This window comes from Pyxicephalus adspersus, chromosome 2 (assembly GCF_032062135.1).
Source record: "Pyxicephalus adspersus chromosome 2, UCB_Pads_2.0, whole genome shotgun sequence".
NCBI classification, from domain to species: domain Eukaryota; kingdom Metazoa; phylum Chordata; class Amphibia; order Anura; family Pyxicephalidae; genus Pyxicephalus; species Pyxicephalus adspersus.
Genome location: NC_092859.1, coordinates 37,395,639 through 37,413,110, shown reverse-complemented (window position 1 = coordinate 37,413,110; position 17,472 = coordinate 37,395,639). Strand labels below are relative to the sequence as shown.

Sequence of the window (17,472 nt, the reverse complement as noted above, 5' to 3'; positions counted from 1 at the left end):
TAGCTAAGCTAAATCTAAGTTTTTAGATTCTGACATGATAGAGCATTATTGTGGACTGATTGATGTTATTTCTGCTCAGTGCCTCTTATTAAACTTTTCTTGGATCTCATAAGGTATTTATTATGTAATCAAGACAAATACAGGGGGATTGGGGTGTTTGAGATAACAGAGGGAGCATACAGAAGACATAGGTCTTCTCCAAATTTTTGGACATGAAGCAGCCAGAGGGTTGTATACATTTTTCACAGGGATTCTGTCCTTTTTGTGGAAATATTTTGCGTTGCTCTAGAACTATGTGATCATTGCCACATACAGATAGGAAGACTGTCCCTTGCCCTATACTTCCCCCTTCCAGTCATGTGTTCCTAGCCTACCAGTCCCTCGTGGGTGGGCGTTCATTTACCTACCTCCTTTACGTTTTATGAAAGTCATCAAACAGGGTAGAAGCTAATTAGGCTGACTCTGTGCTTAAGAGGTAACCCTTCTATAAGAAGTAAAATGTGCCTGTTTTTTTTTCTTCAAATGCTTTTTATTTTTAAAAAGGCTAAAGCCCACTCCATTTTTACCACAGCAGCGGTAATGGGAGTGGAGAGCCTTCTGGGATACATACGTCAAAAGATTGGGCATGAGCAGAAGGGGCTTTTCAGTCATTGAAAAAATAAAAGTGCCAATCTCACACATGCCCAGTGGGATAGGCACTTTTTTTTATAAACGCAGAACCACATGGCATCCATCTTGGCATCCGATCTTGCTCCTGCGCAGTGCAAAATCAGGTGACCTAAGAAGAAGAAGGAAGAAATCTGGATGATGCAGGATCGTTTCAAAGACAGCTCCAGAGGAATGGAGGGATCCCGGGAAGTAAGTGAGATTTTTTTTATTTTACTCCCACTTTAATTAGTTGCATTAGCATGCAGTCTCTTAAAAATTACCTAGTCACCTGCACGTATTATCATGCAGGGGGCTTATCAAGCCTGTTTTGTTTCAAGCAATCAAAAATGTATCAAGCAAAAAACATAAATATTGTTTAAAGAATAAAGTTTAGATACACCCCCTTCAAAAAAAAAAAAAAATAAAGGTGCCCCCATGCATGCGTGTATTGATTTTTTGCACCACAAAAACAAAAATTCTAGGGCTAAAGGTAGTTGCTACCTTTACAATATTCAGCTATTAAATTAGTAGATTTTTTGAAACTGACATTTTATTAAGATTTTTCATAAACAGAAAAAGGACAAGGTATAAACATGAACATAGTGTACAGCAGGGGTCCTCAAACTTTTTAAACAGGGGGCCGGTTCACGGTCCCTCAGACTATCGGGGGGGCTGTACTATAGTTTGAAAAAAAACAGGAGAAGATTCTTATGCACACTGCACAAAACGTATTTATTGTATAAAAAACATGAAAGAACAATACTATATGCACAGCACACTTGCCGATCATTAAAAAAAAAAGTGGCGTTTACTTTGGCTTTAAAATTGCTTGAGATTATTCCTCAATTCCTATGTGCATTGGAAAATGCACAGATAAATTTGAATTTTCACTGTGTGTATTAAAAATGCAAATTTATCTTGCATTTTCCATGCAAATGAATAATCTCAAGCAATTCATTATTTGCTTCTTTTTATACACCCTACCCTACACCCAACACTACCCCACACTTTTTATTAATTAAAAAAGGGCTCCTAAAAAAACTTTGTCAGTGTCTGCTACCTGTCACTCACTGCTGCCTTCATACACTGGACATGATCAATGTGCATAGTATGTTTATAGTATTTACAAATGTACATTGATCATGTACATTTGTGCTGCAGTGAGCAGGGAATGAAGGCAGCAGTGAGTCTCTGCTCTGCTCATACCTTCTCTGCCTGATGGCTTCAGCCCGACAGCAATGTAAACCAAACAGTATAATCCCATATGGTGAGAAAATAAAAGATGAATGTCTCAGAAAACATTAACAAAAAATAAACAGGGTGTAAACAGGATGAGCTATAAAAATTTTTTATATTGTTTTCTATGGGCAGTTTTGAGAATTGTTGTTTACTCAACATAACCTCATGCTCAATACTTTATGAAAAAGTAGAAATTCTATTATATTTGTGTGCAGTACAGTTAATTTAAATGCATTTTTAACGGAAAATATGAATTTGTTAAACAGTTCTACTAAAAATGTATGATCTAAAAACCTTCAACAATATTCAATTTTTTAGTTTTCTGCTTTCATAAAATATATTATGTTAAAATAAAATATATAATGTTTGGGGTTTTAAGCACATTAGTTACATCCTTTTCACACCCACCTCTGGCACCTTGACTTTTATGTGCAAGAAAACACTTAACTTTTTTTTTCTGATTTTATTGATGTAAATGCATTGATCGTTTATAATTAAAAAAAAAGTTTAGTATCGCATCTCTTAATGCCTAACTAAACCTATGACAACATGCAGAGTACAAGACGTCTTTGTCACTGTTCTGCTGATCAGAGAAATTTCTAATCTCACCTTGGATAAGTTTTAACCATGATTGCCATAAGAGGTGAACTCCAAGGTTTAGAAAATCATTACTGGGCGGTCTCCCAGGACTTCATTTTGCATAAGGGAAAGGTTGTTGGCTAAGTAAAGCACTGATTGAATTGACTTCATGTAGCATGTAATGACTGTGATAAAATTATATCAGTGTCTAATGAATTATAGATGTCAAGCAGAATTAATTTGCTAAATAAATATTTAACCCTATGTGGGTATTGATTGTCCCTATGAGGAGTAATATTTTACATTATATTAGGGCTTTTTAAATGGTAGTCACTTGCTGCAAACCCCTACAAGCTTCAGACTTTAATAGAGAGATTTTCTTTTGCTGCATGTCCTGGTGCCAACTATTTAATTACACAATAGTGACACAAAGAGCAATAAAAATGTCACCCAGGTTTTAAATCCTTCTCAAAGGAAGCTAATATCTCCCCAATCTGAAGCAGAAACAAAAATATTGACGTGGCCTACTCTCGATGGCTGATGTTACATCGGTGATCTTGACGTTGACAACAAATCGTTAGAGTCAAGATCACTAAAAAAAAAGTCTGCCAGTCTCTGAAATCTCTGTATTGCTAGCGGGGCCAGCACAATGTCTTATTGCACAATGGTAAGCGGCAGGCTGTCTCGTGTGATTCTAATGCTGTCAGTGGGTTGCCAGTGGTAAAGCCGCACATGTTACATAGGTCCAAAAGTAAAAAGATCATTTCCATTAAGGAATTTGAACACATTTAAAACAAACTACCTACAAAAATTCCAGTAACTTTTACCTGGAGTCTGTAAAATGTTTCCAGTCTTGCAAGTTTTAAGAAATTGGATCTTAAGAGCAGATATCTCTACCATGACCTTTTCAGCCAATTATCAAATTTACAAAACAAAATGATACTGGAATGTGGAAAAAGTGAAATTATCTCAGGTATTATACCTGTAGTTGTAGCTAAAGATGCGGGGTATACTTGATGATACTATGAATAAATATTGGCTGGAACCCCTTGGATTGATTACTATATGCCTCCAGACTGGGACCGTTCACTTTTGTTCCTCCTACCGTAGCTACATGGTAACTATCAACACTTATTTCACCAAGAGTGGCTTTTTGACCTACTTCCTCATCTTCCCTTGTCCCACCTAGTCTGTGTATTTCTGTCTTTCCTAACTATATTTCTTCTTTTTTATTTTAATGTCACTATTGCCCTTCTTCAGGATCCTTCCAATTTAATATCTTTAATAATATGGTTGGTACTATGTCATGAGAAATGAAGTACTCTACTCTACGTTCCTTTCATGTTGTTAAACTGCACAATCCTCACTGTTTTGTAAAAGTGTCATTGTTTTACCATTGCTATTTTCTGTTCTTTTTTTTTACCAATGAAAATTTATGGAACGTAAAAAAAGAGCTACTTACAGTCATCTCTGTAGCAGAGCTTCCTCTCCAGTATGGACAGTTTGATTAAAACCTTAATTTCCTGTCCTCAATTAGCTGCCTGTTTAAATTATTAAAGATAAGAGAACCATTATGATAAAAAGAAAAATGAACTTTTATGTTGCTTCTTATATCTAACGGATTTAATACCAGCAGCCTTAAAATGATCAGTGCATGCCTAATTTCACCCAACATAAGGGGAATATGTGGACTGCTGATCTTTCCTCCTAAAATAGTGATTTCCTTGGCTGTCAAATTAATTTATTGAATAATAAAATAACTAAACTGAAAAAAAAACACCTGTGGGTTTATAGATACTCACCTGTTGTTGAAATTGCAGTACCATCCTGGAGCATTTGGCAAACGAACCCGCTGCATTTATAGAATGAGCAATGCCATCTTCTCTTATTCTGGTGTGAGGATGCAGCTTATTGTCAACCATGACATTAAAGCTGCATACACACCTGCAATTTTTCTCGTTGGAAAGGATCTTTCACGATCCTTTCCAACGAGAAAAGACTGCACGATGCATGAACGATGCTGTACATACAGCACCGTTCATGCTCTATGGAGAGGGGAGGGGGAGAGCGACGGAGTGGCACCCTGCTGCGCGCTCTTCCCTTTCATTAGGATCGGTCGTCGTCCATCGTCCATGGATCCGCCAGGACGGTCGTCGGACGATGGACGACGACCGACTGTACACATGGCAGATTTTCGCCCGATAATTGGCCGATACCGATTATCCGGCGAGAAAAATTTGCCGTGTGTACGCAGCTTAAGCCCACCCATCCTAAACAGTTTGCAAATAAAGTCCTGACACCCAAGCAGGATTGGGTTCCAGGATTAAACCTAGTACAGGTAACACGCATCAAGTTTTACAGTCTGTAGTCCCCCAACATGGGCTGCCCAGTCCTGCTCCCACCAGCGTTACAGCCTGCACACAGGCATAGACTGCGACACCCATCAGGGTATCGGTCCCACCGACCTAGATTCTGGGAGACCTCCTAGGCTCTGCCAGCAAACATGGTGCACACAGACTCACTACCTAGCCTCAGGCTACCACCTGCTGTCTTAAAGACAGCTCCACTTTTCTTCCTGATGTCCTGAGTCATCTTTAATTCCTGGCCTGGAAATAGTGAGGAATGCTGGCATACCCATTTCTTCCAGGACACTCTGGGCCTGTATCTCAAATAAAAAACTGAAATTCTGCAGCACAACATTCAAAAGCAAACTGATCCAGGCCCTATATCCACTTTTCCAGGTGAATTTGAGAAAGATGCAATGAAATCAACTCCAAAAAAGGCCCTTCAATTATCACCATGTAATAATTCAGACAATCAGTTATTACAGTTTGGTACTTGACTCAAAGGTAAGAAAACACATACTCAGGCAGCTAAACATTTTCAGAAAGAAGCCAGCAAGGCGGCCTCCACGACCAGTGTATGTTACATATCAAACTTGGAGAAAGGAGCGTGGTGTTTTTCAGTGCATCAGTGCCCTACTTTAGATTATGGCTCCTAATTGACTGATATGTTTAGGTGTACATGTTTATCCTTAAAAGCCTAGTAAGCATGCATATATCAAGTGTTGTTGGTGATCCTTTTTAGGAATTCACATTTACTGGCAACCGGAAGGTTTTCACTGGTATTTTTGTGAAACAACCTATGCAAGTGTTTAGAAGTTCTTGCATAAATGACGACAAGAGGTTCTACTTTAAGTCCATAGAGGCAACAAGGGGCGGCAGCTCACCCCTGCACACTGCATGTCTTTGATGAATAAATAAGTGGTAATGCTGTTGCCAAACTGGTGAACTAAGCCTTCCTTTCTCAGCTATGTTTCATATTGCGCAAATATGAGAAACTATTTAAAAAATCCCTTCCCCCTATTCTTCGTCAGATTGAGCATAGTGGTACTATGAAAGAAATCACATTATATTTCATACCAGGTATGCAGGTATGAATCATTGTAATCACTTTTATATTTGTATATGTCAGGGGTTTGGCACTGATGTAAGACATTATTTGATTTCATGCATGCCTCCAAATAGCAATAATATACGTTTTTCTAGGAATAATACAGTGTTGTGGTATTACCTGTAAAGAATCCATGTAGAATAAAGCAATCCTACCTTTCTTTCATGCAGAAACAGGCGTTATGTATCCCCTATGGGTTTGACAATTTGAAAACTGGAAAAAGAGTGAATGAGTTGTCCATAAAAAACAAACACATGTCATCTTTAATGTTAGAGAGATTTGTATGGTTGCTTTAGGTAGTGATTTTGTTTACCAAGTTTTCAGAAATCGGATTCTCTATCGAATCCTTCTATCTATGTTCTCCCAATAGCTAGAATAGGAGCTTGAGTTTATTTGATATGACTGACTAGTGATGCATTAATGTCCAGGCAAAATGGTAATGAAGTGATATTGATTAGCTCTAAGCTAGTGCTCCCAAGAGCTGCATAAACTATAATCTGAGAGCTATTGAAAAGCAATGATTCTACGTGGGTCTACAGTTCTTATCTGGACTGCCAATTCACCAACTTACTCATTCTTACCACAGAGAAACTCTTATAATACTTTTCAGGTCTCAGGGAACTTTGTTAAATTGATTCCACCTACGGTTCAGTACATTAAGTATTTAATAAGTAAAATAAAATACCTGGAGAATTTGATATCAGAGCAGATTATTTTTATTAATACCATCTGCCCTTTAGGACAACATTTCATGTTCAGGTGGGAGAATTTAAAATTTAAACAAAGACCCTGTAAATACTCCTGAGGTAAAATCCTTTGATGTTGAATAAAGACTGATAAGCTTATGAGGAGGACATAGGAAAATAAATAAGGTAAATCATTAAAAAAAGGCTAATTTTATTTCTGCATTGCACCCCCTTCCTTTTTCCTGGGAACTTCTATGCAGCACGCTGGTCCCTAGTAATGTACTAACTGACTACGCTAATAGCTCTTCTACCTGCCCATGATTTATTATTATTAGGAGTTATATAGCGCCAACATATTATGCAGCACTGTATATTTACGCATTCTGTATGTAAAAAACAAAGACGCTACTGTCAACAGGGGCCACAGGGAAAGAGGACCAAGAGCTGTGGAACTCTATGATCTGTAGTTATTCCTTTTCCTACAGACATACTAAAGCTCCATACAGATGTCCAATAGATATCAGAGAATTCAGAATCTGGCACTGTAAATGATCACAAAAAATCATTTCCAGTGACAGATGAACGAACAGGTGATGAAAACACAACTCTATTCTGTTCTATGGGGAGTGGAAGGACAAGCAGGCGGCATCCCACATCTCCTCCATAGCAGTCAAGAGCAGTTGCTCCCAATTTGCCATTCATCAATACACCGTGGTTGATTGAAGAACGACATTGGGGGGCTGCTGTTCACATGACAGATTTTTCCCTAAGACAAACATTACTGTTTATCTCAGCCGACAGTTATCTGATCGGTCTACGTAACTAAAACAACATCATAAAAAAAATCCCTCTGTGGGACAAGAATCTGCATCACAATCTGATAAACTTTTTACAGTGTTCTTATTAATCTCTACTGATACACCACAGGTGAACTAAGATAAGTCACACAGGCAGTAATGAGCAACCCATCAAATATGGATCCTACCAACATTTCACTTTCTAGTTACAGCAAGATTAGTGTGAATGGTGTTATCAGTCAAGCATCTCACACAGATTGAGTTTTAATGTTGAGTTTTCAGACCTGTAATAGACAGAGTTCAGCGAACCGAATACCATAAATAACACAGGCTTCACTTTGGCCAATAAATGCCGTATGAAATGTTCGCTTTTACTATTGTTCCTTGTGGCGGCTCATCTCTTTATACATTCATGTCCCTTATCTCTAATAATAGTGTGGAATAATGAGCTAGATAACTGCTATAGTCATTTTTCCTCAAGTTCCCTTGATAAGTTGCTGAATGTGAATGATAATGTGTCATGCTGGCAGGCAGTGGAGCTAAAATAAGAGTTGCCGGCACTGGTTGAGCAAGGTGGCCAGTCACTTATAATCAGTAGAAGATGTAGTAGCCAAGAGGGTCATTGATTCACCCTTGTAGACTTTGTAAAGACTTAACATACTTTATGTGTAAAGCAACACGCTAACCATATTGAGAAGGTCAATTTTCATCTATAAAAAGACAGGGGTAATTAACACTATCCACTTTGTAAAGCAAAGGCTGGATTACCCTATGTAAACATATATTCACCTATTCTAACTAGAAACTTCTACTTAACAATAACACTGATTTTTTTATCCTTTGTTGTATCCCATTGCTGCTGATCGTCTAAGTCATTTTGTGTTTAGATTTGTGCACTCAATGTGAATAGTCTGCATGGGATTTCTTATGACTGGTCTCTACATGTGACTTATTTAAATGCTAACTTTACTCCCTATTTGACGCCTCTGTGCCAGCATTACAATGCAGATGAATAATTGGGAGATGAGGACAGAGCGTTGTTACCCTGTAACGTATATGATCCAGGATCATCATGGCTTTCACCTGCACATCATCTCCAAAATCCACCCCTACCTATCCCCAGAGACCACCAAACTCCATGTACATGCTCTTACCATCTCTTGTCTGGACTACTGTAACCTTCCCCTCTCTGGCATTCCATTATTATCCTGACTCTCTCTTCTACAGTCTATTATTAACACTGCAGCCAGACTCATCCATCCTTCCCACCGCTCCTCTTCTGCTACATCTCTTTGCAGTTCTCTTCATTGGCTTCCATTTTAAATTAGAATCAAATTCAAGCTCCCGTGCTTTGCCTTCAAATCCCTCCACAGGTATTGTCTCATTGACCTCCTAATGTCTTCCTCACTCATAACCTCATCACACGCACAGATACAAGACTTCTCCAGAGCTGCCTCAACTCTCTGGAATGGTCTTCCTCGTCCTATTCGGCTTGTTCCTACTTTCCGTTTATTTAGAAGAGCACTTAAAACCCATCTTTTCAAACTTGGCTACCCATCTTCTTCTGTCTCTCAAACCCACACTACTTACCCATCATTCCATATCTCCCCTTCCTATTGTGTGCTGCTTCCTCCACCTCTTGGATTGTAAGCTCTTCTGGGCAGGGTCCTCTTCTCCTCTTATGTCACTGTCTGTATTTGTCATTTGCAACCCCTATTTAATGTACAGCGTTGCTTAATATGTTGGCACTATATAAATACTGCTTATTAAGAATAATAATAATGGCCAATGTATTACTATATTTAAAGGTTTGGATTTAAATATATACAAAATTTACATTTTTCATGAAACATGAACTTTAAAAATCTCTTTAAATAAAACCTAAAGTCTGGATGGCTATCTCTCTCACAGGAGCCAGATCTGAACTTGCTCCCCTCTTACATACTTACATAGTGCAATTTGGTAGACTGATCAGTCACTCACAGTCAGAGCGAGATTCATACCAAAGAGCCAAATGGCTATCCAAATACTGCCTGGCAAAAGCTGACAGTTCTTGTAGGCATTATATGAATATTTATTTGTTCAAGTTTGGCTGCATTCCAGCTCTGAATGGGAGTGATTGAAATTCTACGTAAAACACAGGAGATAGAGAGGCAGATTCAGAGTTGGCTCCTGTGAAAGAATCTAAGGAATTGAGGGAAACTTTTTGATTAATGAGAATACTGAAAGACAAAGTAAAGGTATGTTTGTACTACTACTACTACAGAGAAGAACATAGGTATACCTACTCTTTAAAAGGGGCATCTAGAGTTCAGGTACACTTACTTATATATTAGGATATTATATATCCAAGTCTCTAATGTAATATTTGCCTCTGATATGCTTTACAATGAAATGACGACTATAATTGCTACGGAAAATATCTTTTTTCTCTTTGTTGAGTGCATGAATTAAGTTTTCCACTACTCAGTCTAAATAAAACGTGCCAATAATATTGTCTTTTAATTTTTTGCAGCATGTTTTACAATATAGAAACCAATATTGGTGAACCACCTACCTACAGGACTTTTAAGGCCATCATTTACCACTAATTATTGTATAAAATTCTTGTTTCTTTATTGGATATCAATAAATCATTTTTTTTTAAAAAAACAAACATATTTAAAACCATTGTCACATGATAGATACTGCTTATTGGGGGTTTACCCTTCAGGGGATAAGCCCAATTCTTTTGTTTTTTATGTTTTTCACGCAAAAATCCTCTTTTTTAGGAAAAAAGGAGATCTGGTAAGTATAGATATTTGATGCCCTTCCCACATGAGTTGGTATGGAGCGAAGAGGACAGCGATGACTGAAGATGTTATCCCAGAAATAATGACCAATTAATGTCCTTATCTGTTCTTTTCCAAAGGATCCAGTATATATAAGATTCAAAAAGATTATAAAGGTTTCAGAACAGTGTCTGTCTGAAGACACCTAGGGCTTCCTTTCTCTTTTTTTTGTCCCGGGTATACATAAACCAACAATTTTCATAATCCTTTCACTTCCTAGAATGCCCACACTGAGACAAAGCAGGACGGCGTGAGGACAAGACACCAACACTTTGTAACCGATACACACAGAGGCACTCTAGGAAGCGAAAGGAATATGAAATTTGTTGGTTTATGTATACCGGGGACAAAAAAAGAGAAAGGTAGCCCTAGACAGAAACTGCTGTGAAACCTCTTGGCTCCATACCAACTCATGTGGGAAGGGTGTCACATATCTATACTTACCAGATTTCCCTTTTCCTGAAGAAGCAAATTATAACTGTGGAACGCGTAGAAAAAGAATTGGGCTTATCCCCTGAATAGTAAAACCCAATAAGGAGTATCTATCATGTGAAAATGGTTTTAAATGTTTTTTAAAAAAGTTTTAATGATATCCAATAGAGAAACAAGAATTTTATTTATTAATTAGTGATAATTGTAGGCCTTAAAAGTCCGATAAGTAGGTGGTTCACCAAATATTGGTTTATATATGTTTAAAAGGGATGTGGCCATGTTAATTGAAACAAGTTGGATTTGTCAATGATGCATGTTTTACAATGTCAGAATGTTCAGTGATAAAATAGTTTTGTTGCATATATGTCATGTTTTTTACACCAAATTAAACAGATGAATAAATATCCTCCAAGAGCAATGGTTCCGTAATATTTATCAGGGGTTGTATACTGTTACATTTCTGCTATAATGTAGTATTTGGTATGAAACAGTATCTGTAAACCATTAGACAACAGAATTCTTTTGTAAAATTGTTACAGGGCAATCCTTAAATGAAAGCACTTTAAAGGCTTAAAATGTCTGCTCTGGGGACCACCATGTTCCAAAGTCCCCTTCAGACTTCAGGCAGACATGGCTCCTGAAAGCATTAGAGCTGATCTGTAACCAGTATTGGGTGCTGAAATGAGAGTTCCGGTATCTGGCATCAATAGATAGTAAGGGTTAGAGATGTTTTTCAACTATTCTTCTTTAAGGCCCACCACAATATGGCCCATCACAATCCCAACACAATCTGGTTGCACCCACCATTCACAGTTACATGCAAATTTTTTGTTAGGGGGCATTTAGAGTTTTTAAGGGGCTCACAGGTTTCTAGTTATGTTCCTTTAGACAGGGCAAAACATTGATACCCTATAGTAGTGTTTCTTAACCTGGGTTCTGTGGGACCATGAGGCTCCCTTAGAGGCTGCTAGGGGTTCCTTGAGAAATTAACAATTTATACCTCTCAGGTCAGCAACTGACACCAATGATCTTTTTGGCTACCTGTAAGGGTGACATTCTGCCATTGACTAGCCAATGGTGTAAGAGGCATTCTTCCTACTGACCACCTAATGTATTGTGAGCTGTGGATATAGTAGTTATAGAAGAGGTTTCCTAAATACCAATTTTTTTTTTACAAGGGTTCCTCTATGGTAAAAAGGTTGAGAAAGGCATGAAGTTTGTGAACAACGGACCTTCAACACAGGACCAGCCGGTATCTGTTTAAATGAAGTTGCAGATAAACATATATATTGAAAAGTACTTCTAAAATGACATCAACATCTTAAAGCTCACAATAGATATTATTGATTTTATGTTTTATTGTCTGTAGCAGCCCATTTTATAGAAAGTCTGTAAATAACATTAGCATAAAGTTATAGGTACCTATTAAAGTCATACAGACATATTCTTTTACTTTTTATAGCCAATTTAGTTAAAAAAACTAATTATAGCCTCATGTACAAAGTCTTTTTGTTTGTATTACATGTAGCATTTACACTGATAGAGGTCAGCTTCATTTTCTGGCTGTCCTTATTGCGTCTAAATAATATGTTTGATGTTAGTACATGTAAATTAAGATGCATGGTTGTCTTGAAGATGAACTCCTGGAAAACAGCTAATTGGGCAGTGAAAATACATATAAAGAAGCTGCTTTTCCTTCCAATCGTGTTTGCTGATGAGGTCTTCCCTCTGCTCTTTTTTTCCTATTAGAATGTTTGCATACAGTGCCCCTAGTTATCTCCCATTACTGTTCCTTCCTTTCCTGGCCTTACAGCTGCTTTACTTTTGAGTTCTAGAGGCTATAACCAAATATTTTTTAGGTTCTGCTAGGTAATTAAAAATGTGTTAATTGCTTTATTAACTTAATTAGAGGTAACCCTGAGTGTGACTCGGGGTAGAAAAAAGTTGGTAAAAGTGGTAACCCCGAGTCACACTCAGGGTAGGTAAACCTATGGGAAGGTTAGTAAATACAGCGCTTACCTGATCTGCCGGCGTCTCGCGCCTTCCAGTGCTGCAATCGCCGCCATCTTTCTTCTTCCTCCGGCTGGTTCCTGCACATGATGAGTCACCAGGGGAGTTCCCGGTGACGTCAGTGCGTGTGTACGTTGCCGGCGGGGCAGGGCGGGAAATTCAAAATCTATTTCTATTGCATTCAATACAAAATAATTGTATTAAATGCAATACATTTGATTTTTATGTGTAAAAGCAGTACATTGTATAATGTGTATTTTTTTTTTTTAATTTGAAAAAAAATTAAATTTTTTTTTTAAAATATATAGATTTTTTAATTTATTCAATTTATTGTTTTCACATGATTTTGTGTTTCAAACTTTATTATACTCATACTATTATATTATAGTGTAAAATAAATTTTCATGAAAAACAATGTACCGCTTTTAGACATATAAAACCGGAAAGAAATAAAGCGCTAGGGAGGTTAAATTATACATTTCAGTATTAAATTTATTAATATGTCTTTTATATCTACCTGGAGTTAAACTTTAAAGTAAATTATGTGTTACTGATTACATCTTATACGTTAAATATAGCTAGGTATGTTTGTGTTTACTATTTTTTTATAAAATAAACATGTGTAGACAATGCCCATGTGTGTGAGCCCTGACCCAAACAGATGCCATGCAAACATATGGACAATATCCATGCAGATAATGTACCTGATAAAATAGTGGATCCAGGATCACAGTGTTAATAGTACCATGAAACCCATTAGTGATGTGCAATACCAGTACATAAATGTAGAACTTTACACTAAATGTTTTAAATATTTTTTGAGATTTGTGAATTTCATTTTTTATTACAGCCTTGCAGCTTCCAAAGAGGTGGGGGCCTCCGCCCGTTCCAGTCCCAAGCTCATGTCACCCTCAGATTTTCTGGACAAGTTGATGGGGAAGATTTCCGGATATGATGCTCGAATTCGTCCCAACTTTAAAGGTGATGAATGGCTTTGTATGCTTCTAAAATATTAATATAAATATATACATAATTCTTTGTTGGATTCGTTTTGTGCTGCTGAAGGTCCCTCAGCCTCTTAGCATTTGCTTTCTACATACACTCATCTGATGGTTGCATGCATTTCCCAGGGTGGGTTTGCATGATATTAAGAGACTTGTATTCTTGTGATAAGATGACAAGGCAAAAGAATATATGTGGGACAGGGACAGAGCATTGTTATCCTAAAATTGGAAGTGTCTGCACAAGGATCTTCATGGTATTTCTCAGGGCAAGCTTCCTGAACAATGGCTATGTAAGAAAATAAATGCTTGTAGTAATTGAAGATGGATCTTCATGCTAGTTTCATCAGTTATTATTTTAATAAAAGCTGTAGACATTACTAGAAATGACTTTACTATGTTAACTCTTGAGATTAGATGATTAGGTTTTATATTTCCTTATTGTTCCTTATTTGTTCCACTATTTAAAGTATACCTGCCATGAAAGATGTATGGGAGATCCCATATTCAATCTCCTGAAAATGTTAGTTTACTAGGAATTATGCTGACCCACTAACAACTAATGTATGATTTTCTTATTTAAACAGATTATGAATATTGGGGCAAAGTCCTTATCTGTATACTAGTTCTGGGTTATTGGACCTGATTTATTAAAGCTGGAGAGGATACACTTTTATCAGGGAAGCTGGGTGATCCAACAAACCTGGAATGGATCTGGTCCAGAATTCAAAACATTTGCTAGCAAATAGCAAATGACTTTGAAGAAATCCATTTCAGGTTTGATGGATCACCCAGCCTCACCGATGAAAGTGTATCCTCCCTGCCTTGGAGAGATTTAATAAATTAGGCCTATTGACAACATATTCAAACCTGAGGATCTGCTGGGCAATCTACATTGTTGTAATGTAGTCAGAGAGCTTGGCATTGCAGTCTTCACGTTTGACTTATAACAATTTGTTTTTATGCAATAATTGTAATTTTACAGTCAGAACTTTTACCTCTTTATAGTCCTGACGTTCTGTATTTTATGATTTATGAACGATTTTTGTCCTAAAATTCCTGAAAATAACTTGCTCATTTATTTAAAATACTGCTTCCTGGACACACATGGCAGGGTTCTGTACAAGTTAAGCAGACAGTTAGCAGTTTAATTACATTGCAGAGTGCCCTGGGTCTTCATGTGGTGGCTTTTGGCCTGTACACTCATATTTAGACTTAATGTTGTAACAGGAAAGTTGAGGTAAGACTATGAAAATAGATCTTGTTAGTACAAACTCAATCTGAGTGCATATTTATTTCTGTGATATCAATTTAGCTTTTATTTGTCATAGCAAGTGATTGTAACTTGGCAAGTTCTTTCATGGTAACTGGCAATGATATTTCAGTTCATTGTTAATATGCTAGTGTTTTACAAAGGAGTGCTCTGTTCTAAAATATAACACTGAGCACTGGAGAACATTCCCTAAATTTTGGTGCTGATCTATTAAAAAGTCACATTTTTGCTGAATTTTTAGCAAAATGATTTATTTTCATCTTTCTAAAACGACAGATAAATGACCTTCACTAGTTTTACTTACAGCTGCTTTTGCAGCACAATATTAAAAAGGAATCCTATAATGCAGGTGGGAAGGAAAAAGGATGGTCTATTACCTTACAATCTTACTTGACTGTTTATCACAGCAAAAGGCTTCCTTAAAGCTGAACTTTAGACTGCACCCTAAATGCACCCTAAAACCTCTCTCCTTTATCTAAAATACTTTGACCTTGTACTGTGTAAACATTTATTAGCAGCTGTATTGTCATTACAGAGCTGAAAAAAATCTTCCCTCAAGGGAAGTCCACAGTCTCTGTCAGTCTAAGTGACCAATGAACTATCATTGTGCTAAGCTTGTCCCCCATACACATTTTTTTTTATTAAACTTTGTTATCAGTTCTTCTCTGCCACTGCTGACAGCACAGTAAATCAGAAACCTCAGTTCCTTTCTATGGTACCTGTGCTCCAGCAGACACATGGTTAGCAAAAGTACAAGTATGTACTATGAATCACTGAAATGTTTTGTGAGAGTCTGCTATGTGTAAGTGTGGGAGAGGTCTGTGTGAAATAGACAACAGATTGATAAACTTCAGCAAGCTCACAGGATGTCCTAACTCACAGGACTGCCTCTCACACACTGTATCAGCACACAGGTGTTCCTGAGCAGGCTGTATTTATTTACAGACCACCCTAGGAAATGCCCACATATAAAGTTGAGCCTAAAGGACAGGACATAAACCAATTAGCTGAAAGGGAACGGGCAAGACAGCACAAATGGGGGGATTGATCTTGTTAATCTATCAGGCAGGAACTGAAGTGGGCCAAGATATCTTCTGCATCTTTTAATGCTTGTCTTGCGGAATTCACAGTGTATATGGCGCTTTTAGCACAGAGCAGCACTATGTAAAAGTGTTTACAAAAAGAAAGGTAAGGCTAGAGTTTAGCTTTAGTATCAGTAAACATAATTGTTTTTTTTATATCTGCAACTGTCGTTAAGATAAAACCTGTTAATCCTGCCATAAACTGCCTTTATTTAGACACTTCATGTTAAAGTGACAGCTCTCTGTGACATCACGCGGCACGGGATGACACTTTCCCAAGCACTTAGGCTGCTCAGCCACTGTTTAGTATTGAAGCATGCATGTACAGTTTGCATTCACAGGCTGAGCTGTCATTTTCACTGACAGCAGTTCCGCTTCACAGACTTTTATGGACTTGGAAATTCGGTTGAAAAAAGGTGCCGGTGCGTTCAATAAGAAAAATGCCCTGATAAAGGGGGTTCCACTGTATGTGTTGGACAAAGCTTATCTCTTTATATTATGAATGAAGAATGAAACACAGAAAAGTATGGGAGAACAGTCAACTGTCCCAAACAAGAAATAAATAATTCAGGCAGGGATATGGAGATCTCACCAACAAAGTCTTAAGACATACGTATAAGAATTCACTTTTAGGTGGAAAAAAAAAGTAAAGAAAATGAAAATGTTGCAACTTTAATGGACCTAATTTTGGAAGCTGTACCAAAAAGGCCAGCAGAAGAAAAAGAACTAGTCATCAGTATTGCCTGTGGTGTTACCCATTACTGATTTACCATGCATCCCCTTGACTGGTGATCTGATTCCTGATGGTAGAATAATCAAGCAGCAGTGGGAAAGGTAGAAGAATGAATGGGCACAATTGCAACTTTCTCTCCAATCGGGACATCACTAAATTTCACTCTGCATCTCATGAGACTAACCTTCGGAGCCTGCAGTGCCTTAGTTTATTTTACTCTGCAGACTTACAGTTATGCGGCTCTAGACACAGCAGGCACAGGAAATGCACTGCTATTTTAGGGGCAATTCAAGACGAAACATCTCTGTACTATTTAGACACATTTTTATATGTTTCCTGTAAGAGAAGATCTTATTTTGTGAGGTCAGATCTGATTTAGACTTTATTACTTAGCATAGCATAGCATAATTAGTATATTTGTTAAAACTGGAGACCCAACAATCCATGCAAAAATCTCTGTAACCTTTAGTAGGAAACTGGGAATCAAATCTCTCATTGTGGATATGCAAAGTAAATATGGCATAGCAGTTAGGCAAATAAAACTCACAAAAACACTGCAGAGAGTGTCCAGGCTGAGAGATAAAAAGCTGGGTGCTGCAAGACAGGAGTGCTAGCCACATAGACACTATGCCACTCATAAAGTTATTACACATACATACAGAAAAAACATTTGTCTGACATAGATATCCATCCAGCTATTCCCTTACA

At 37.5% G+C, this 17,472-nt stretch overlaps 1 protein-coding gene across 1 annotated transcript in view; it reads left to right on the top strand.

The window, feature by feature from the left end:
* GLRA1 (glycine receptor alpha 1) overlaps positions 1–17,472 on the top strand; it is a 90,752-nt gene that overhangs the window by 28,797 nt on the left and 44,483 nt on the right. The window contains exon 2 of the mRNA XM_072400454.1: positions 13,526–13,656. Within this exon, the coding sequence (XP_072256555.1) occupies positions 13,526–13,656 (131 nt within the window). The remainder of the gene's footprint in view (positions 1–13,525; positions 13,657–17,472) is intronic.